The following is a 23130-nucleotide window of genomic DNA, read 5'->3' as shown; positions in this document are numbered from 1 at the left end:
TGTGTGGTGTGTGTGTGTGTGTGTGTGTGTGTGTGTGTGTGTGTGTGTGTGTGTGTGTGTGTGTGTGTGTGTGTGTGTGTGTGTGTGTGTGTGTGTGTGTGTGTGTGTGTGTGTGTGTGTGTGTGTGTGTGTGTGTGTGTGTGTGGTGTGTGTGTGTGTGTGTGTGTGTGTGTGTGTGTGTGTGTGTGTGTGTGTGTGTGTGTGTGTGTGTGTGTGTGTGTGTGTGTGTGTGTGTGTGTGTGTGTGTGTGTGTGTGTGTGTGTGTGTGTGTGTGTGTGTGTGTGTGTGTGTGTGTGTGTGTGTGTGTGTGTGTGTGTGTGTGTGTGTGTGTGTGTGTGTGTGTGTGTGTGTGTGTGTGTGTGTGTGTGTGTGTGTGTGTGTGTGTGTGTGTGTGTGTGTGTGTGTGTGTGTGTGTGTGTGTGTGTGTGTGTGTGTGTGTGTGTGTGTGTGTGTGTGTGTGTGTGTGTGTGTGTGTGTGTGTGTGTGTGTGTGTGTGTGTGTGTGTGTGTGTGTGTGTGTGTGTGTGTGTGTGTGTGTGTGTGTGTGTGTGTGTGTGTGTGTGTGTGTGTGTGTGTGTGTGTGTGTGTGTGTGTGTGTGTGTGTGTGTGTGTGTGTGTGTGTGTGTGTGTGTGTGTGTGTGTGTGTGTGTGTGTGTGTGTGTGTGTGTGTGTGTGTGTGTGTGTGTGTGTGTGTGTGTGTGTGTGTGTGTGTGTGTGTGTGTGTGTGTGTGTGTGTGTGTGTGTGTGTGTGTGTGTGTGTGTATGGAAAAAAAAGTAGTAACAGTTGATTGATTGACAGTTGAGAGGCGGCCAAAAGAGCAGAGCTCAACCCCCTCGAGCACAACTAGGAAAATACAACTAGGTGAATACACACACTCATTCCCTTGGGAATGAGTGATCACAGTGTATTGATCTTTGAGTACCTGGTAGTCTCGCGTATAAAGGATTCGCGTACCGAAAGGGAAATTATGAAGAGATGAGAAAATTCCTAAGGGATGGTGGACTATGTCACCCAGAAGTGCCAGGAGGCAGCAAGCAGGTTTATCCCGGTCAAAAAAAAAAAAACGAGAAGCAAAAGAGGACTCTGTGGTTTAATCGGTCATGTATGGAAGCAAATGAACTGAACAAATGGGCGTGGAGGAACTTACAAAATAACAGTACATCAGAAAAAAGATATCAGAGAGAGATACCGACAACCAGGAATGAGTATGTTGGTGTTCAATGAGAAGCAGAGAAAAGAATGAAAGTAATATAGCAAATAAAGCCAAGACCGAACCAAAGCTACACCACAGTCACATCAGGAGGAAAACAACAGTGAAAGAACAGGCGATGAAACTTGAAACGGGTGAGGACAGGTATACAGAGAATGACAAAGAGGTGTGTGAAGAACTCAACAGGAGATTCCAGGAAGTCTTGACAATAGAACGAGATGAGGTCAATGCGCTAGAAGTGGCAGTACACCATGCAACCTTAGAATGATTCGAAATTACAAGAGATGAAGTAAAGAGGCATCTATATCGGTTGGATTTCGACATGAAAAAGGCTGTTGGTCAGGACGGAATCTCACCATGGGTACTGAAAAAGTGTTCAGAAGCACTTTGTTTACCTCTCTCCATAGTGTATAGTTGGTCACTGGAGACGGGAGACCTACCAGAAGTATGGAAGACGCCCAATGTAGTCCCAATATACAAAAGGGTGACAGACAAGAGGCACTGAACTACAGGCCAGTGTCCTTAACTTGTATACAATGCAAGGTGATGGGGAAGATCGTGAGAAAAAACCTAGTAACACATCTAGAGAGAAAGGACTTCGTGATAAACAACCAATATGGGTTCAGGGAGGGTAAATCTTGCCTTACTGGCTTAATAGAATTCTACGATCAAGTGACAACGATTAACCAAGAAAGAGAAGGATGGGGCGGACTACATTTTCTTGGACTGTCGGAAAGCCTTTGACACAGTACCCCACAAGAGGCTGGTACATAAGCTGGAGAAACAGGCAAGAGTAACTGGTAGGGCGCTCCAGTGGATAAGCTCCAGTTCTCCTAAGCAATATGAAGCAGAGTTACAGTGAGGGTGTGACCTTAGACTGGCGTGAAGTCTCCAGTGGAGTCCCACAGAGCTCTATACTCGGACCTATCCTGTTTCTGATATACGTTAATGATCTCCCGGAGGGTATAGACTCATACCTCTCAATGTTTGCTGACGATGCCAAAATTATGAGAAGGTTTAAGACAGTTTTTTTTTTTATTATTTTCTACCACAGACGTGGCCACACATTTACAATGCTAACCAGAATATATACATTTTCTTCTGTCCTCCATGGACAGGGTTAGAGAAATGTTAAACATAGAGTTCCAGGGTTTATTGAACACTCAACCACAGAAGGTGATTCGGTGCTTTTAAAATGCTAAGCTAACCTACATACGTAAATACATAGATACACAGATTTACGTATGCCCTACATAAAGTGTTTGATGTGTCTTTTACATAGTGTCATTAATGTACATTCACAAAGGTGAAACGTAATTCTGATCAGCTTCCATATATACTTTATACCCATACATATACATACACACACACATATACATACATATATACACACACATGCATTCACATACATCTGTCTCATTTAATCTGACAGGGTGAGATAGCTGATAAATAAACTAGTGTGCAATTAAGCACTTAATCACTGAAGGTGATGAAGGTGCTTTTACAAGCTCAGGTTATATAGTTATATCATATATATACATTGAATAAATGATATATTACATGGTCAATCTTGGATACAAGTCCAATATATCATCAAGTGTTCCAGTACTCATATAGTAATTACAGAGTTCAGCATACCTTAGCCCAGGAGGGCGAAAGTCAGTCAGTATGGGACATTCTACAATATAATGTTCAAGAGAGTGCATGTTTTCTCTTTCACAAAGTTGACACATTGTGTACTCGACATTTGGGTTTTGAGAAAGCTGCCAGATACGTCTATATCCCAGGCGTATTCTGGCCACTATAACATCACATTGCCGGGTTCTTGTTCTATTAGTCCCATATGTGAATGTCTCCTCACGATATCTCCTCACGATATCATAATATTTAATGCTACAACTTTCAGGTCTTTGTGAATTTGTTAGGTCGGTGAGATTTTCATTAGATATTTCTTTAAGTATTCTCTTTGTCACTGCTAATGAAACACCCATATCAATTTCTACCACTGGTTTTCTGCAGGCTGTCTTAGCAAGCATATCAACAGTGTCATGCCTTGAGATGCCAACATGTGATAGTATCCATAGGAATTTAATCTCAAATCTGTTTTCTTTAGCAGCTAAAACATTCATTCGAATATCACTGACTATTTTCTGGGTGTCACTACTATGTGCGTTGAATGCCAGGAGTGCACTCTGCGAGTCACAGTATATAAGTCCACTGCCTTTGTCTTTTAAAAATTCAGTGGCAAGGTATATGCCTGCAAGTTCGGTTTGAGTTGTACTTGCCCAGTCATTGAGGCGCTTCATTGTTTTATGTACGAGAGAAGACTGTTCAAATATGTTACATGCACATCCGGTACATCGTCCACCTTCTTCTACAGAGCCGTCGGTATAGCACTGATAAACATCGTTACCCATACTCTGAGTACTTTCAGTGATGCTTTTCAGTGTTAAGACAGTGAAGGACAGCTTGAAGCTTCAAGATGTCCTGGACAAACTTATGGAATGGGCCAACAAATGGATGTAAGATTTTAACTCACGCAAATGTAATGCAATGAAGATAGGTGTAGGGAGCAGGATGGCAGATACAAGTTATCATTTGGGAGATGAAATCTTTAAAGAATCAGAGAGAGAGAGAAAGACCTGGTGGTTGATATCACACCAGACCTGTCCACTGAAGCCCATATCAAGAAGATAATATCAGCGGCATATGCCATGTTGGTCAACATAAGAATGGCCTTTAGAAACTTGTGTAAGGGATCTTTCAGAATTTTATATACCCCATATGTCCAAAAAATCCTGGAGTATGCTGCTCCAGCATGGAGTCCATATCTAGTCAAGTATATGACTAAACTGGAAAAAAATAACAAAGGTTTGCCACCAGACTAGTACCCGAGCTGAGGGGTATGAGCTACGAGGAGAGACTATGGGAATTAAACCTCACGTTGTTGGAAGACAGAAGCGTTAGGGGGGACATAGCATACACCACATACAATATTCTAAAAGGAATTGATAAGGTAGATAAAGACCTTATGGACACAGTTGGAAACTGAGTGCCCAAAGGAGCCACTGAGATATTATAAAGAAACTTTTTAGTGTCAGAGTGGTTGACAAATGGAATGTATTAGGAAGTGAGGTGGTGGATGTAGACTCCATACACAGTTTCAGGTGTAGATATGATAGAGCCCAATAGGCTTTGGAACAACTGTCAATCAACTGTACACCAATTGATTGACAGTTGAGAGGTGGTACCAAAGGCCAGAGCTCAACCCCGCAAGAACATGTAGGTGAGTACAACTAGGTGAACTAGGTGAGAACACACACACACACACACACACACACACACACACACACACACATACACACACACGCACACACACACACACACACACACACACACACACACACACACACACACACACACACACACACACACACACACACACACACACACACACACACACACACACACACACACACACACACACACACACACACACACACACACACACACACACACACACACACACACACACACACACACACACACACACACACACACACACACACACACATTTTTTGACAGGAAATCAAGAAAGAGTCTTGCTCTGTCAAGAAAGAGCAAGCTTATGAGACTAGAGGGATACAAGGATTTTTTTTTCAGGGGGACATGACGAGGGACGAGAGAAGCAAGGAGGAGACGCGAGGGGAGGGATGGGAGCGGGTGAGTCACAGGACTTGGCGCAGTGTCTGCAGTAACCTCAGAGGGGAGTGAAAATCCTCTCACCAGCAAGCCATCATCCCCAGGAAGGAATGTAACAGAAACCTCCCACCATCCCTCCCCACGATCATCCCCCTCCCCCAATCACCTGCACCTCCCCAACCAGTAGAGACCCCTCCCCAGATAATGCTCTCCCTGCTCCCCAACCCCAGCCCCCCTATATTTCGCACCATGCCCTCCTTCTCTCCCACCCCTTTCCACCACCCCCTCCTTCCCTGCCGCCCCATCCCACGTGCCCCTTCCCTCCCCGTCCCTCTGATCTCCAAGCCCCCTACCCAAGCTCCTCTTCATTCTCCACACAATGACCTCCCTCCCCCCCTTCCACATGTCCCCTCATGCTCCCCCATCCCAAGCCATAATTGACCTGCAACCCTAGACCCCCTCCACTACACCTGCCCACACCCTCCTAGCTTCCCCATACAGGATCCTTCCAGCCCCCTCTCACCCCAGATCCCCCATGTCCTCCTTCCTAGGACACCCCTTGTCTCCCTACCTCAGCAGAATCAACAAAAACTGAGGATGGAATGAAGAGAGTCAGTTTCAAGGTAATATACTCGAACACAGATGGGATTACAAGCAAGGCAAGTGAACTTACGGAAAGAGCAAAAAATGTGAACCCTGATGTAATTGGACTCACGGAAACAAAACTCTCGAAAATCATAACGAATTCGGTGTTTCCCCAGAACTACACCGTAATAAGGAGAAAGAGGGAAGGAAGGGGAGGTGGCAGAGTGGCTCTACTGATAAGGAGGGAGTGGAGTTTCAAGGAGATGGTTATCCCAGGCTGCGAGGGGTTCAGAGACTACATTACAGGCACCATGACGATAGGAGGACCAAGAGTAGTAGTAGCAGTGATATATATAACCCTCTACCAAACGATAGAAGACCCAGGGAGACAGAAACAACATTGCAGTCAATACTATAATTGAGTGAACAGCTACTGCTGCCTGTAGAAATAGATCCCATCTGCTCATCATTGGGAGACTTCAATCACGGAAGGATAAACTGGGAAAATAAGGAACCGCATGGAAGTCAGGAAACGTGGAGAACTAAACTGTTGGAAGTGGCGACAAGAAGCATTTTAAGTCAGCATGTCAGAGGACCCACAAGAATGAGCGGCAACGATGAACCAGCGAGACTCGAACTAGTCTTCACTCTGAATGACTCCTATATAAGGGAAAACGGTTTCCAAGCCCCCGAGGGAATGAGCGATAACAGTGTACTGATGTTTGAGTATGTGGTCGATGAAGCGTTAATGTACTCAAGGATGGGTCAAGAAAAAAAAGGTCGCATTCCGAAAGGGAAACTATGAGGAAATATGCAAATTCCTAACAGATATAACTTGAGAAACAGAGCTCAGAGGAAAGACAGCCCAAGGCATGATGGATTACATCACACAAAAGTGTAAGGAGGTAGCATACAAGTTCGTCCCAATCCAAAATGAAAGAAATGAAATGGGCTGTAGAGAAACTATAGAAATAACAGGACACTTGAGAGAAGAGAAAGATACGAGAGTGCCAGGATTGAATACGTCACGGTGAGAAGAAAGGCGGAAGGGCAATATGTAAAAATGACATAACAAGCAAGGCGAAGAATTAACTCAAATTGCTTCACAGTCACATCGGCAGAAAAACTACAGTGAAGGAACAGGTAATATAACTGACGATAGGGGCAGAACAGAGTCACTATAAATGACAAGAAACGTACGAGGAACTCAATAAGAGATTTCAGGAGGTCTTCACATATGAGCAAGGAGAAGCTCCAGAGATAAGAGAGAGAATAGTTTACCAGGAACCACTAGAGGAGTTGGAGATTACCAGTGGGGAGGTAAAGAAGCTTTTGCAAGAGTTGGACGTGACAAAGGCTATAGGCCCACATGGAATCACCACCATGGATACTAAAGGAAGGAACAGAAGCACTATGCCTACCACTCTATATAGTGTATAAGAAATCTCTGGTAATAAGTGAACTGACAAAAATTTGAAGACAGTTAATGTAGTCCCGATATACAAGAAGGGGGATAGATAGGAGGCACTGAATTACAGGCCAGTGTTCCTAACTTGCATACCATGCAAGTTGCATGGAGAAGCCACTGGTGGAGAAGATGGTGCGAAATAAGGTAGTGGAACATCTGGAGCGAAAGAACTTTGCAACGCAACATCGACATTGGATCAAGGATGGCAAGTCCTGCCTCACAGGATTAATTGAATTCTACGACCAAGCAACAAAAATCAGGCAAGAAAGAAAAGATACTCCTCTGGATAAAGGTGTGCTTAAGCAACAGAAGACAGCGAGTCACTGGGAGAGGTGAGGTCTCAGATAAGGGAGGCATCACCAGTGGAGTCCCACAGGGTTCACTCCTTGAACCTATACTGTTTCTGATATATGTAAATGATCTCCCAGAGGATAGACTCGTTCCTCTCATTGTTTTCTGATGATGCAAAAATTATGAGGATTACGAGTTGATATCACATCAAACCTGTCTCCTGAAGCCCACATCAAGAGAATAACATCTGCGGCGTATGCAAGGCTGACTAACATCAGAACTGTCTGCAGGAACCTGTGTAAAGAATCATTCAGAACCTTGTATACCACATATGTAAGACCAATCCTGGAGTATGCAGCCCCAGCATGGAGCCCGTACTTGTCAAGCACAAGGCGAAGCTTGAAAAAGTTCAGAGGTATGTCACCAGGCTAGTCCCAGAACTAAGAGGCATGAGTTACGAGGAAAGGCTGCGTGAAATGCACCTCACGACACTGGAAGACAGTGATCACTAAGGGGAGACATGATCACTACCTTCAAAATTCTCAGAGGAATTGACAAGGTAGATAAAGAAAAACTGATTAATACGGGTCGTACGCGAACAAGGGGACACAGGTGGAAACTGGGTACCCAAATGAGCCTCAGGGACGTGTAGAAAGAACTTTTTCAGTGTCAGAATAGTTAACAGATGGAATGCATTAGGCAGTGATGTGGTGGAGGCTGACTCCATACACAGTTTCAAATGTAGATATGACAGAGCCCAGTAGGTTAAGGATTCTGTACACCAGTTGATTGACAGTTCAGAGGCGGGACCAAAGAGTCAGAGCTCAACCCCTGCAAGCGCAAATAGGTGAGTACAAATAGGTGAGTACACACAGTTCTTGTATTTCTATGATGAAATAACGAGGATAAGTCAGGACAGAGAAGGTTGAGCAGACTGCATATTTCTGGACTGCCAAAAGGGCCTTTGCTATTCAAACTTGAGAGGCAGGCGGGAGTAAGCGGAAAGGCCCTAGCATGGGTAAGGAACTGCCTTACAGGAAGGAGCCAGAGAGTTACGGTAAGGGGCGAGAAGTCGGACTGGCGAACAGTAAGTAACTAGTGGAGTACCTCAAGGATCAGTGCTGGGCCAATTCTACTTCTAATATACGTTAATGACATGTTTACAGGAGTAAAATCCTTCATGTCGATGTTGGCGGATGATGCAAAGTTGATGAGAAGAATTGTGGCAGATGAGGATTGTAGGATCCTCCAAGAGGACCTGAACAGGTTGCAGAGATGGTCAGAAACAAGGCTACTGGAGTTCAACACGAGCAAATGTAAAGTTATGGAAATGGGACTAGGTGATAGGAGACCAAAGGGACAGTACACAATGAAGGGGAACTACCTACCTGTGACGATTCGAGAAAGAGACCTGGGTGTGGACGTAACACCTAATCTATCTCCTGAGGCACATATAAATAGAATAACGACAGCAGCGTACCCTACACTGGCAAAAGTTGGAGCATCATTCAGAAACCTAAGTAAGGAGGCATTTAGGGCGCTTTACATTGCTTATGTGAGGCCAGTCTTGGAGTATGCCGCCCCATCATGGAGTCCCCACCGGAAGAAACACATAAGGAAACTGGAAAAGCTTCAGAAGTTTGCAACAAGACTCGTCCCAGCGTTACGAGGGATGAGGTATGAAAAGCGCTGGAAGGAACTGAGCCTTACGACACTAGAAAAACGAAGGGAGAGGTGGGGGGGGCATATGATAGGAAAATATAAAACACTTAAGGAGATTCAAAGAGTGAATGCTGACGAAATGTTCACACGGAATAGTAACAGAACGAGGGGACATGGGTGGAAGCTGGAAACTCAGATGAGTCACAGAGATATTAGGAAGTTTTCTTTTAGCGTGAGAGTAGTGAAAAAATGGAATGCACTTAGGGAGCAGGTTGTGTAAGCAAATTTTATTCATAATTTTAAAACTAGGTATGATTGGGAAATAGGACCGGATTCATTGCTGTAAACAACCGATGGCTAGAAAGTCGGGATCCAAGAGTCAATGATCGATCCTGAAAAGCACAAATAGGTGAGTACATACATGCACACACATGTACGTTTGACACTTATTATGAACCTAATGAAACAAACGAAGTAAAGAATCAGGCACCAAGGCACCTCTTTCACCACCACACTAATAAAATCAACCAAAGTCACGGGCTTGGCTGCCCAAACCAGAGAGCATCAGGAACAAGACTCTGGAGCAGATGGAACACTGTAGAGGGCACGATCGTCAGGACACGAGTCATTAACTGCTCGCCCAGGTTCACTCACCAGATGATCTTCGGGAAGGAAGAGATGGAAGCCTGCTTACACGAGTGAAAGAAATCCTCTTCTTCTGGGCCCATCATGTACAACCTGTCCTCCTACAACCTGCCCTCCTACAACCTGTCCTCCTACAACCTGCCCTCCAACAACCTGTCCTCCTACAACCTGTTCTCCTACAACCTGTCCTCCTACAACCTGTCCTCCTACAACCTGCCCTCCAACAACCTGTCCTCCTACAACCTGTTCTCCTACAACCTGTCCTCCTACAACCTGTCCTCCTACAACCTGTCCTCCTACAACCTGTCCTCCTACAACCTGTCCTCCTAAAACCTGTCCTCCTACAACCTGTCCTCCTACAACCTGTCCTCCTACAACCTGTCCTCCTAAAACCTGTCCTCCAACAACCTGTCCTCCTACAACCTGTCCTCCTACAACCTGTCCTCCCACAACCTGTCCTCCTACAACCTGTCCTCCTACAACCTGTCCTCCAACAACCTGTCCTCCCACAACCTGTCCTCCTACAACCTGTCCTCCTACAACCTGTCCTCCAACAACCTGTCCTCCCACAACCTGTCCTCCTACAACCTGTCCTCCTACAACCTGTCCTCCTACAACCTGTCCTCCTACAACCTGTTCTCCTACAACCTGTCCTCCAACAACCTGTCCTCCCACAACCTGTCCTCCTACAACCTGTCCTCCTACAACCTGTCCTCCTACAACCTGTTCTCCTACAACCTGTCCTCCAACAACCTGTCCTCCCACAACCTGTCCTCCTACAACCTGTCCTCCTACAACCTGTCCTCCTACAACCTGTTCTCCTACAACCTGTCCTACTTCAACCTGTCCTCCCACAACCTGTCCTCCTACAACCTGTCCTCCCACAACCTGTCCTCCTACAACCTGTCCTCCTACAACCTGTCCTCCTACAACCTGTTCTCCTACAACCTGTCCTCCAACAACCTGTCCTCCCACAACCTGTCCTCCTACAACCTGTCCTCCTACAACCTGTCCTCCTACAACCTGTTCTCCTACAACCTGTCCTACTTCAACCTGTCCTCCTACAAACTGTCCTCCTTCAAAGAACGTCGCTTTTCGCTCGTAGGCATTACATACGGCCAAAAATTATCGTATTGGAAAATGGAAGTGGCTGGCGAAAGTGATGTACTCTCCCGTTTTCTGTTTTGGGTCCTCTGGTAGGTTAGTATAGACAACTTTAAATTGACCGTTTTGTTGAAGTTGGGAAACCTTAGGAGGACGGGATGAATTGACAAATATTAATAATTAATAATAATAATAATAATAATAATAATAATAATAATAATAATAATACACAAAAATCATAATAATATGTTATATTAAGGGGGCTTATTACGGGTTTCGTAAAAATTGTTCAATTTGTTTATAAATTTATTTATGAAATGGTTATAGAAAGGGCTGCAACTGGTCTAAGTTTCAGCATCACACCCTAAACAGAAAAGGAGAAAAAAATACACAACGTATTATGCAACGAATTTTCAACATTTTCAAATAGTTTCAGGGAACACATGTGTCAACTAAAATCATTTCTATAACACTCAGATATTAAATGTAGCACATAATAAAGGATTGTAGTGATCAGCTTTATCAAAAAAGTGTTTAGTGCAATAATATAATTATTCAAAGTTACCCTTCCAAAAATATGCAATATATGATGTTTATAAATTTGTATAAAATCAACAAATGGACTTTGGACTAAAATATCTCAATAGGATTGTAGAAGCACAAACGCTACATATAAGGTGTAATTTGCATGTAAATTGATTAATAAATGAAAGCTCTGAAGTACTTTGAAGGTGTAAATTACTTTCCAGAGTAAAATAAAGATCCAAGTTCGGCCACCTGTAGCTGAGCTGGACTTTGACAGATTTCGTTCATAATTGGCACCCTTGCAGATAGGCATCCATTGAGCAAGGTGTGCAAGTTTCATGCAAATCCCTTGATAACAAACGAGAAAAAAAAATTGGCCAAAAAAAAAGAAAAAAAAAAGAAAAAAAAAAAATTTACATATAAATATATTGCACATACATATTACAATTATTACAAGAGTTTGTGCTTCTACAGCACATAGTAGACATTTTAGTTGACACATGTGTTCCCTGAGATTATTTGAGAATGTTGAACATTCGTTGCATAATACGTTGTGTATTTTTTTCTCCTTTTCTGTTTAGGGTGTGATGGTGAAACTTGGTTCAGTTGCAGCCCTTTCTATAACCATTTCATAAAAAAAATTATAAGCAAATTGAACAACTTTTAATTTATACTGATATGCCCCCTTAAATGAACAAATCCACAGGAGCCTTGGCGAGGGTTCGAACCAATGTGCTGGGTGTTCCCAGACGCGCTCTAGTGAACTGTACCACGACATGGTAAAATAACTCACACCTGGAGTGTTTTTACCCCCACGAGGATCCCGAGGCTTTCACTGAAGCCTAACCCGGGTTTTAAACATTTCCCCCCATGTACCCGGGCTCTTTCTACCTAATAGTTGTACCTCCGACTGGGGTTCGAACCCTCATTAAGGCCCTTTTGGATTTGTTAAAATAATAATAATAATATACAAACAGATCATACAATCTTGATATATTAATCAGAAAGGTGATTGGAGCAGGGAGGTGACTGGGGCCAGCGATCAGGGTGCTCTCAGCCGCGCACCTTACCCCTGTACCACATGTTATACAGCCTGGGGTTCCACTCACTCCTCCGGGAGTCTGGCAGCTAGTCCAGGGTTTACAACACTCATGCACTCCGTTGTAGGTAAAGTGGTTCATCAATAACACGCTTCAAATAAATTTATTTCCGTTCGGTTCAGCAGACAACCCATTCTCGCACTTGCTTATAGTCAATATCTTGGCTATGAATAAGTGCATATGTGACATACTTATTGTGAACATTTGAGTTTACCTAGAAAAGCTGAATAGAAAACCACAAACTAACCTAACCTTCTTAGTATGTTAAGATATTACAATTAGCCACCACCAGTGTTGAATAGTTTATCCTTGTCTACCCGGTCGATTTCCCTGAGAATTTTGTAGGTAGTGATCATGTCTCTCCTTACCCTTCTGTCTGCCAGTGTCGTAAGGTGCATTTCCCGCAGCCTTTCCTCGTAACTCATGCCTCTTATTTCTGGAACTAGTCTAGTGGCATACCTTTGAACTTTTTCCAGCTTCGTCTTGTGCTTGACATGGTAGGGGCTCCATGCTGGGGCCACATACTCGAGGATTGGTCTTACATATGTGGTGTACAAGATTCTGAATGATTCCTTACACATGTTCCTGAAGGCTGTTCTGATGTTTGCCAGCCTCACATGTGTGACAGACAATTCTTTTTATGTGGGCTTCAGGAGACAGGTTTGGTGTGATATCAACTCCTAGAACTTTCTCTCTGTCCGTTTCATTAAGTACTTCATCTCCTATTCTGTATCCTGTGTCTGGCCTCTTGTTTCCACTGCCTAGTTTCATTACTTTGCATTTACTCGGGTTGAACTTTAACAGCCATTTGTTGGAGCATTAATTCAGTCTGTCTAGGTCATCTTGTAGCCTCCTACTATCGTCCTCTGTTTCAATCCTTCTCATGATTTTTGCATCATCAGCAAACATTGAGAGGAACGAATCTATACCCTCTGGGAGATTATTTACATATATCAGAAACAGTATAGGTCCAAGGACTGACCCCTGCGGGACTGCACTTGTAACGTCTCGCCAATCTGAGACCTCACCCCTCACACTCACATGTTGTCTCCTGTTGCTTAGGTACTCCTGTATCCAATGAGTACCTTCCCTTTCACTCAGTGCGTGTGTGTGTGTGTGTGTGTGTGTGCGTACTCACCTAGTTGTACTCACCTAGTTGTGCTTGCGGGGGTTGAGCTCTGGCTCTTTGGTCCCGCCTCTCAACCGTCAATCAACAGGTGTACAGGTTCCTGAGCCTATTGGGCTCTATCATATCTACGCTTGAAACTGTGTTTGGAGTCAGCCTCCACCACATTGCTTCCTAATGCATTCCATTTGTCAACCACTCAGACACTAAAAAAGTTCTTTCTAATATCTCTGTGGCTCATTTGGGCACTCAGTTTCCACCTGTGTCCCCTAGTGCGTGTGCCCCTTTTGTTAAATAGCCTGTCTTTATCAACCCTGTCGATTCCCTTGAGAATCTTGAATGTGGTTGAGAGGCGGGACCAAAGAGCCAGAGCTCAACCCCCGCAAGCACAACTAGGTGAGTACAACTAGGTGAGTACACAAACACTCACACACACACACACACACACACACGGGAGACGGTAGGAGAGACACACAATTAGTGAGGTCCGCGGAAATTCGTCAATTTCTCGGGACATTGAAGGAGTATAGAGGCTAGATCATAGTATTTGGCCTCTCGCAGTGTGTAGCTAGCAGGGTGCAACATAGCATAGTCACATCGCTAGCGATAGTGCGAAGATTTGGCGAAGAAACCAAAGTGGAGCTAGTGGCATCACCGGTGCATGTAAGTGTGCGACCTGACCGGGTGGGACACCCCGCCGTGGAACTACCTGATTGTGCTGTTGAGTGGTGACTGTGATCAGTGGTACAGTGAATTAGTGAACTGTCACATAACGATACAGTGACTGACTCCAGAGCTTTGTGTAGACAGAGAAGAACCGACCTCATCAATCTACTAGCACTTAGTGAATCACCTAGTGGGAGACAACGACGGATAACCATCGTCATCATACATCGTCCTTACTCATCTGGTTGTGTGAGCGGGAGGAGACTGGTATGTACCCCCTCTCTGGTCAATTAATTAGGTGTACAGATTGAGGTAAAATATTATCAAATTCTTGTTCAGGATATCATATATAGTTAAAAATCTCAGAGTGGCTCATTTAGGCAGAGGTAACGCATAAGGGATATCTTGACACATACAAGCACGCTCGCTCACGTACGTATACACGCACACAAGTGTGCACACGCTAAAACAGACACATACACACACACACGTGCACACACACACACACACACACACACACACACACACACACACACACACACAATTGTTCAGTCAGGGGAAAAGGCATTAACACCTGGGATCAGGACCTTACTATTATCCCCCCCCCCTCTTGACCCCCCCATCTGACCTGACCTGACCTAGTCGCCATCTCCGCCCCCCCCCCACCCCCAGCCCCCCGCATCGCCCATACTCACACTCTTCCCCTCCCCGCTCTCCCTCTCTCCCACTCCCACTCTCACTCTCCTGCTCTCTCTCTCTCTCTCTCTCTCTCTCTCTCTCTCTCCCCCTCTCCCTCCCTCTCCTTCCTTCCCCCTCCCTCTCTGCCCACACACACACACACACACACACACACACACACACACAGTATGTGGCCCCAACATGGAGCCCGTACCTTGTCAAGCACAAGACGAAGCTGGAAAAAGTCCAAAGGTATGCCACTAGACTAGTCCCAGAACTAAGAGGCATGAGTTACGAGGAAAGGCTGCGGGAAATGCACCTTACGACACTGGAAGACAGAAGAGTAAGGGGAGACATGATCACAACCTACAAAATCCTCAGAGGAATCGACCGGGTAAACAAGGATAAACTATTCAACACTGGTGGGACGCGAACAAGGGGACACAGGTGGAAACTGAGTACTCACATGAGCCACAGAGACGTTAGAAGGAACTTTTTCAGTGTCAGAGTAGTTAACGGATGGAATGCATTAGGCAGTGATGTGGTGGAGGCTGACTCCATACACAGTTTTAAATGTAGATATGATAGAGCCCAGTAGGCTCAGGAATCTGTACACCAGTTGATTGACAGTTGAGAGGCGGGACCAAAGAGCCAAAGCTCAACCCCCGCAAGCACAAATAGGTGAGTACAAATAGGTGAGTACACACCTCCCCCCCCCCTCTCTCCCTCACCCGCTCTCTCCCTCACCCACTCTCTCCCTCTCCATCTCTCTCCCTCTCCTCTCTTTCTCTCTCTCCCTCCCACCTCTCTCTCCATCTCCTCCCCCCCTCCCCTTCTACTTTCTTCTCACTTGTTACGGCCCTCTCGGGTCGCAACCGGGTTCTTACTCTGATGTTGTTAAAGTTTGGGTATCCGGCCCTAAGCTAGTAGTGGCTTTCAAGGGATGTGATCCGTAACGCAAGTAAATTAAAGGGGAAGGGAAATAAAGGCAAAAACGTAATAGTATAATTAACACCGTCACCAATAAATAATATATAAAAGGTTACACAGGGGGGGGGGGGTTTAAACACTATTATGTACAGCGTAGTCTTCTTCTGAAGATTCTCGACATTCACGGTGCTCGACGATGCTATGGTCTTAGTCCTCTGGTGGCCTCACGACGAATCCTTCGATTCTCTGAGTCTACCCTGGCTGCAGGCCAGCCAAGTCACAGTTCCACTGGGGGCACCGTCGTGGAGGCCATCAACCTCAAGTCCAACCGGTAGCTGGCAGGTTCCAAACAGCAGCGCTGGTTAGGCCACTTCACGACCGATACTAAGGTCGCGAACCCTAGTCAGGAGCCTCGTGTGATCCCACAGACCACTCTCCTCACCACAACACCCCAGTGGTTAAGCGTCTCCACCAGTCAGTCCCGGGTACTACGATCCCTCAACTGCCACGTCACAGGCAGGGTAACACCACAGTGTTCATCCGGGGGGCGACTCACAGCTGCTGCAGAAAACACTTGGAGACAAGTCGGCTGCCTTGGGTAGACTGACTCAACGTTCATTACAGCAGTCCCAGGTCGACTCTGTAATCAGACACGTCATCAGTAATAGAGACACTCTAGGGCATGTCACTTACCGGCTCAGACCCAAGCGCCCACCTATCCACTCCCTAGATGGCGTTGCTGTCTAAGCGCCACCTCACCAGAGGTCAGCAGCAGCTGTGTTATGAGTTGATCAGGACAGAAAACTAGCCCTTGTGGCTGGTATTTCCTGTCCTCACTTGATGGCGCCGTCCATTTCGAGGGGGTTTTGGGAGCTGACCCACAGATGGCGTGGTCGTCACTGCTCCGTGCTCGGACGTTGGGCTCGGGTCTGTAACATCACTTCAGTGGAAGGGTCGGATCCCCCCCACCCACCCATTTATCTCTCCCATTATCACTCCCTTTCTCTCTCTCTCTTTCTCTCTCTCTTCCTCTCTCTCTCTCCTTCCCCCATCCCAACAGGGTCAAGCATGGCAGCCAGAGGTACCAGGGGAACAGGAAAGAGCCAAGGTGACGAGATGAAGGAAATGTTCGCCCAGTTTCTGGAGGACATCAAGAGGGGAGATGCAAGAAATGATGCAGGAAATGAAGAACGAAATAAGCAACCTGAAAAGAGAGCTGACAGCAGCAAAGGAGGAGATTAGAGCCCTCAAAGAGAATGGTATCGAGGCTGAGAATCAGAAAACCATCCAGGGAGAAGGTGGTAATAGTTTTTTGGATGAGAATGCCACAATAAAAGCAACATTTGCGGAAATACTAAAAATAAATAACTCTGAAGTAATGACTGCAGTGATGGAGGTGGCCATGAAAGCAGCCACCTCGCAGGAGGCGGCACGCTCCACTAGCCAACTGCTGGAAAGGAACAGATCAGTGGTTGCTGTGGGTATTAAAGAGCAGGAAGGATCTAATAGGACAGAGTGGAATGACAAGGACAAAGCAGCAGTGAATGAAGTACTAAAGGCATTAGACATGGAAGGGGCTGAGCATAGCATTGAGAAGGTTTTCAGGCTAGGCTGGTACAACAAAGACCGAGACCGAATGATAAAGATAGTGTTTGCAAACGAGAACACAAAGGAGAAGATCCTATCAAGGAAGAGCTCCCTGAAAAACGTGGGAAAATTCAAAAATGTATTCCTCCAGAGAGACATGACAAGGGAGGAGAGAGCCGTGGCGGCAGAAGCAAGGAAGAGGCGCAGGGTGAGAGGGGAAAACCAGGAAGTCACAGCTCCCAACACAACACCCCCAGAGGCGAGGGGGGAACCCACAACCAGCTACCCAGTAACACCAGAAGGGAGGACAACCCCGCCTCCCTCCTCTGCATAGAAAACCCCCCTACTCCAAACCCTCCCTGCCCCTACTCAAATGTTCAGCCAAATCTCCCTCCCCCCCACACCCAATCCCCACCCTTCTACCCCTCCCCTCCTCCCGAGTCCTCCCTCCCCCTCTTTCCTTCCTGTCCTCCCTCCCCTTTCACCCCATACCCTCCCTGTCCCTCCCCCTTCACTGGATCCCCCGCCCCTCATCCCAGTATCCTCTGAGACCCTGTTATCCACCTCACAGGTCCTCACACCCATGGAACAGCCTCCCCCACCAGCAGAACACTCACCAAGGAGGCGATTTGAGAAGGGACAGAAGAAAGTGAGCCTCAAAGCGATGTACACTAACATAGATGGAATTACAAATGAAGCAAATGAGCTTGGAGAACTGGTACTAGAGGAAAACCCAGACATAATAGCCCTCACAGAAACAAAGATCACGAAAACGATAACAAATGCAGTGTTCCCACAAGACTATTATGTTATGAGGAAAGAGAAGGAAGGAAGAGGTGGTGGTGGTGTAGCTCTGCTGGTAAGAAAAGGCTGGGATTTTAAGGAGATGGATATTCAGGGCTGTGAAGGTTTCAGTGACTACATAGCAGGTACTGTAACAAATGGAGGGAAAAAAATTATAGTCGTAGTCATATATAATCCACCACCAAATGACAGAAGACCTAGACAGGAATATGATAGAAACAACATGGCCACCATTAACATAATAGAAAGAGCAGCTTCTGTTGCTAGCAGGAATGGATCTGGACTACTAATTATGGGAGACTTCAACCATGGGAAGATAGATTGGAAGAACAGAGACCCGCATGGAGGACCAGAAACATGGAGAGCTAAGCTGCTGGACGTGGCATCAAGAAACTTTCTAAGCCAGCACACCAAAGAACCAACAAGAATGAGAGGAGAAGATGAACCAGCAATGCTTGATTTGATATTTACCATAAATGAATGGGATATAAGGGAAGTTAAGATGGAAGCGCCCTTGGGAATGAGTGACCACAGTGTATTGAACTTTGAGTACCTGGTAGAGCTAGGACTTATCTCCCCCCAAAAAGAACTAGGAATCAAAAGGCTGGCATACCGAAAGGGAAATTATGAACAGATGAGAAGTTTCCTAAGTGAAATACCTTGGGACACAGACCTCAGAGACAAGTCTGTACAGGGTATGATGGACTATGTTACCCAAAAGTGTCAGGAGGCAGTAAACAGGTTCATCCCGGCCCAAAGGGAAAAATCCGAGAAGCAACAGAAGAATCCATGGTATAATAGGGCATGTATGGAAGCGAAGAAACTGAACAAAAAGGCGTGGAGGAACTTCCGGAATAACAGAACACCAGAAAGCAGAGAGAGATACCAGAAAACCAGGAATGAGTACGTCAGGGTGAGAAGAGAAGCAGAGAAAAATTTTGAAAATGATATAGCAAACAAAGCCAAGACCGAACCAAAGCTACTCCACAGTCACATCAGAAGGAAAACAACAGTGAAAGAACAGGTATTGAAACTTCAAACAGGCGAGGACAGGTATACAGGGAATGACAGAGAGGTGTGTGAGGAACTCAACAAGAGGTTCCAGGAGGTCTTCACAATAGAACAGGGTGAGGTCACTGTGCTAGGAGAAAGGGAGGTAAACCAGGCGGCCTTGGGGGAGTTCGAAATTACGAGAGAGGAGGTCAAGAGACACCTGCTGGATCTGGATGTTAGAAAGGCTGTTGGTCCAGATGGGATCTCACCATGGGTACGGAAAGAGTGTGCAGAGGCACTTTGCTTGCCACTCTCCATAGTGTATAGTAAGTCACTAGAGACGGGAGACCTACCAGAAATATGGAAGACGGCGAATGTGGTCCCAATATACAAAAAGGGCGACAGACAAGAGGCACTGAACTACAGGCCAGTGTCCTTGACTTGTATACCATGCAAGGTGATGGAGAAGATCGTGAGAAAAAACCTGGTAACACATCTGGAGAGAAGGGACTTCGTGACAAATCGCCAACATGGGTTCAGGGAGGGTAAATCTTGCCTTACAGGCTTGATAGAATTCTACGATCAGGTGACACAGATTAAGCAAGAAAGAGAGGGCTGGGCGGACAGCATTTTCTTGGATTGTCGGAAAGTACTTTGACACAGTACTGCATAAGAGGCTGGTACATAAGCTGGAGAGACAGGCAGGTGTAGCTGGTAAGGTGCTCCAGTGGATAAAGGAGCATCTAAGCAATAGGAAGCAGAGAGTTACGGTGAGGGGTGAGACCTCCGATAGGCGTGAAGTCACCAGTGGAGTCCCACAGAGCTCTGTACTAGGTCCTATCTTGTTTCTGATATATGTAAATGATCTCCCGGAGGGTATCGATTCATTTCTCTCAATGTTTGCAGACGATGCTAAAATTATGAGAAGGATTAAAACAGAAGAGGACTGTTTGAGGCTTCAAAAAGACCTAGACAAGCTGAAGGAATGGTCGAACAAATGGTTGTTAGAGTTTAACCCAACCAAATGTATTGTAATGAAGATAGGTGTAGGGAGCAGGAGGCCAGATACAAGGTATCATCTGGGAGAGGAAATTCTTCAGGAGTCAGAGAAGCAAAAAGACTTGGGGGTTGATATCACGCCAGACCTGTCTCCTGCAGCACATATCAAGCGGATAACATCAGCGGCATATGCCAGGCTGGCCAACATACGAACGGCATTCAGAAACTTGTGTAAAGAATCATTCAGAACTTTGTATACCACATATGTCAGGCCAATCCTGGAGTATGCAGCCCCAGCATGGAGTCCATATCTAGTCAAGGATAAGACTAAACTGGAAAAGGTTCAAAGGTTTGCCACCAGACTAGTTCCCGAGCTGAGAGGTATGAGCTACGAGGAGAGACTACGGGAATTAAACCTCACTTCGCTGGAAGACAGAAGAGTTAGGGGGGACATGATCACCACATTCAAGATTCTGAAGGGAATTGATAGGGTAGATAAAGACAGTCTATTTAACACAAGGGGAACACGCACAAGGGGACACAGGTGGAAACTGAGTGCCCAAATGAGCCACAGAGGTATTAGAAAGAACTTTTTTAGTGTCAGAGTAGTTGACAAATGGAATGCATTAGGGGGTATGTAGTGGAGGCTGACTCCATACACAGTTTCAAATGTAGATATGACAAAGCCCGATAGGCTCAGGAATCTGTACACCTGTTGATTGACGGCTGAGAGGCGGGACCAAAGAGCCAGAGCTCAACCCCCGCAAACACAACTAGGTGAGTACAACTAGGTGAGTACACACACACACACAGGAAGCAGTCCGTAGCAGCTGTCTAACTGACAGGTACCTATTTACTGCTAGGTGAACAGGTGCACCAGGGTGAGAAAAAAATATGTCTATTTGTCTCTGCCTCGGCTGGTAGTCGAACCCGGGGTCTTAGGACTAACCCCCCCCCCGCACCCCCCGAGCAGATTCCACTCAGCCTCGAGGCCACACCTGGGTGTGTGTTTGTCTGTATGACATTATTCTGCTAATACAAGAGCATTACACGTATTCACGCTGCCATATGTAACAACTAGGATATATCTGAATGTCGTGTAGAATGTATTTAATTTTAAGAATAAGTTTGATACATTTTTTTTTCTTAAAATTATGTTCATAACAAATTCGAAAAACGGGAAATGTAATTCCAACCAATCAGCGTGAAGCTCGATGACATAATTTTTTTAAGTGCATGCAAACGATTGGCTCTTGGGAGTACACTATATCCAACATCGCTACGAGTTTCATTCAGTCCATGAATGTTCCAATACTTTTCATACACTGTATAATGTCAACACACTACCTACGTTTCTTCACATTACGGATTCTGCAAGTATCCTTCATACATTCTCAAACTCCATCTTCTCTCTAGCACATCATCTAACCTTATTCTTTGGTCAGGTCCATCATGAAGAATATTTCTAGAGTTAAGTGTTAAGACGGTCCAGTAGTACTAGTCAATGCTCCATCACACTGACACACAGTCAATGCTCCAACACTGACACACAGTCAGTACTCCAACACTGACACACAGTCAATGCTCCAACACTGACACACAGTCAGTGCTCCAACACTGACACACAGTCAATGCTCCAACACTGACACACAGTCAGTGCTCCAACACTGACACACAGTCAATGCTCCAACACTGACACACAGTCAGTGCTCCAACACTGACACACAGTCAGTGCTCCAACACTGACACACAGTCAGTGCTCCAACACTGACACACAGTCAGTGCTCCAACACTGACACACAGTCAGTGCTCCAACACTGACACACAGTCAATGCTCCAACACTGACACACAGTCAGTGCTCCAACACTGACACACAGTCAATGCTCCAACACTGACACACAGTCAATGCTCCAACGCACTGACACACAGTCAATGCTCCAACACTGACACACAGTCAGTGCTCCAACACTGACACACAGTCAATGCTCCAACGCACACACACACAGTCAGTGCTCCAACACTGACACACAGTCAATGCTCCAACGCACACACACACAGTCAATGCTCCATCACACTGACACACAGTCAATGCTCCAACACTGACACACAGTCAATGCTCCAACACTGATACACAGTCAATGCTCCAACGCACACACACACAGTCAATGCTCCAACACTGACACACAGTCAATGCTCCAACACTGACACACAGTCAATGCTCCAACACTGACACACAGTCAATGCTCCAACACTGACACACAGTCAATGCTCCAACACTGACACACAGTCAATGCTCCAACACTGACACACAGTCAATGCTCCAACACTGACACACAGTCAATGCTCCAACACTGACACACAGTCAATGCTCCAACACTGACACACAGTCAATGCTCCAACGCACTGACACACAGTCAATGCTCCAACACTGACACACAGTCAGTGCTCCAACACTGACACACAGTCAATGCTCCAACGCACACACACACAGTCAGTGCTCCAACACTGACACACAGTCAATGCTCCAACGCACACACACACAGTCAATGCTCCATCACACTGACACACAGTCAATGCTCCAACACTGACACACAGTCAATGCTCCAACACTGATACACAGTCAATGCTCCAACGCACACACACACAGTCAATGCTCCAACACTGACACACAGTCAATGCTCCAACACTGACACACAGTCAATGCTCCAACACTGACACACAGTCAATGCTCCAACACTGACACACAGTCAATGCTCCAACACTGACACACAGTCAATGCTCCAACACTGACACACAGTCAATGCTCCAACACTGACACACAGTCAATGCTCCAACACTGACACACAGTCAATGCTCCAACACTGACACACAGTCAATGCTCCAACACTGACACACAGTCAGTGCTCCAACACTGACACACAGTCAATGCTCCAACACTGACACACAGTCAATGCTCCAACACTGATACACAGTCAATGCTCCAACGCACACACACACACAGTCAATGCTCCAACACTGACACACAGTCAATGCTCCAACACTGATACACAGTCA

General features: G+C 45.8%; 1 protein-coding gene across 1 annotated transcript in view; it reads right to left on the bottom strand.

Moving 5' to 3' along the window:
* LOC123749115 (platelet binding protein GspB-like) overlaps window positions 1-3627 on the bottom strand; it is a 51718-nt gene extending 48091 nt beyond the window's left edge. The window contains exon 1 of the mRNA XM_069333782.1: window positions 3492-3627. Coding sequence (XP_069189883.1) covers window positions 3492-3627 — 136 coding nt within the window. The remainder of the gene's footprint in view (window positions 1-3491) is intronic.
* Window positions 3628-23130: the final 19503 nt, after the last annotated feature.

Source organism: Procambarus clarkii, chromosome 30 (assembly GCF_040958095.1).
Source record: "Procambarus clarkii isolate CNS0578487 chromosome 30, FALCON_Pclarkii_2.0, whole genome shotgun sequence".
NCBI classification, from domain to species: Eukaryota; Metazoa; Arthropoda; class Malacostraca; order Decapoda; family Cambaridae; genus Procambarus; species Procambarus clarkii.
Note: the sequence above shows the minus strand (reverse complement) of the source record. Positions and strands in the feature narration are given on the sequence as shown.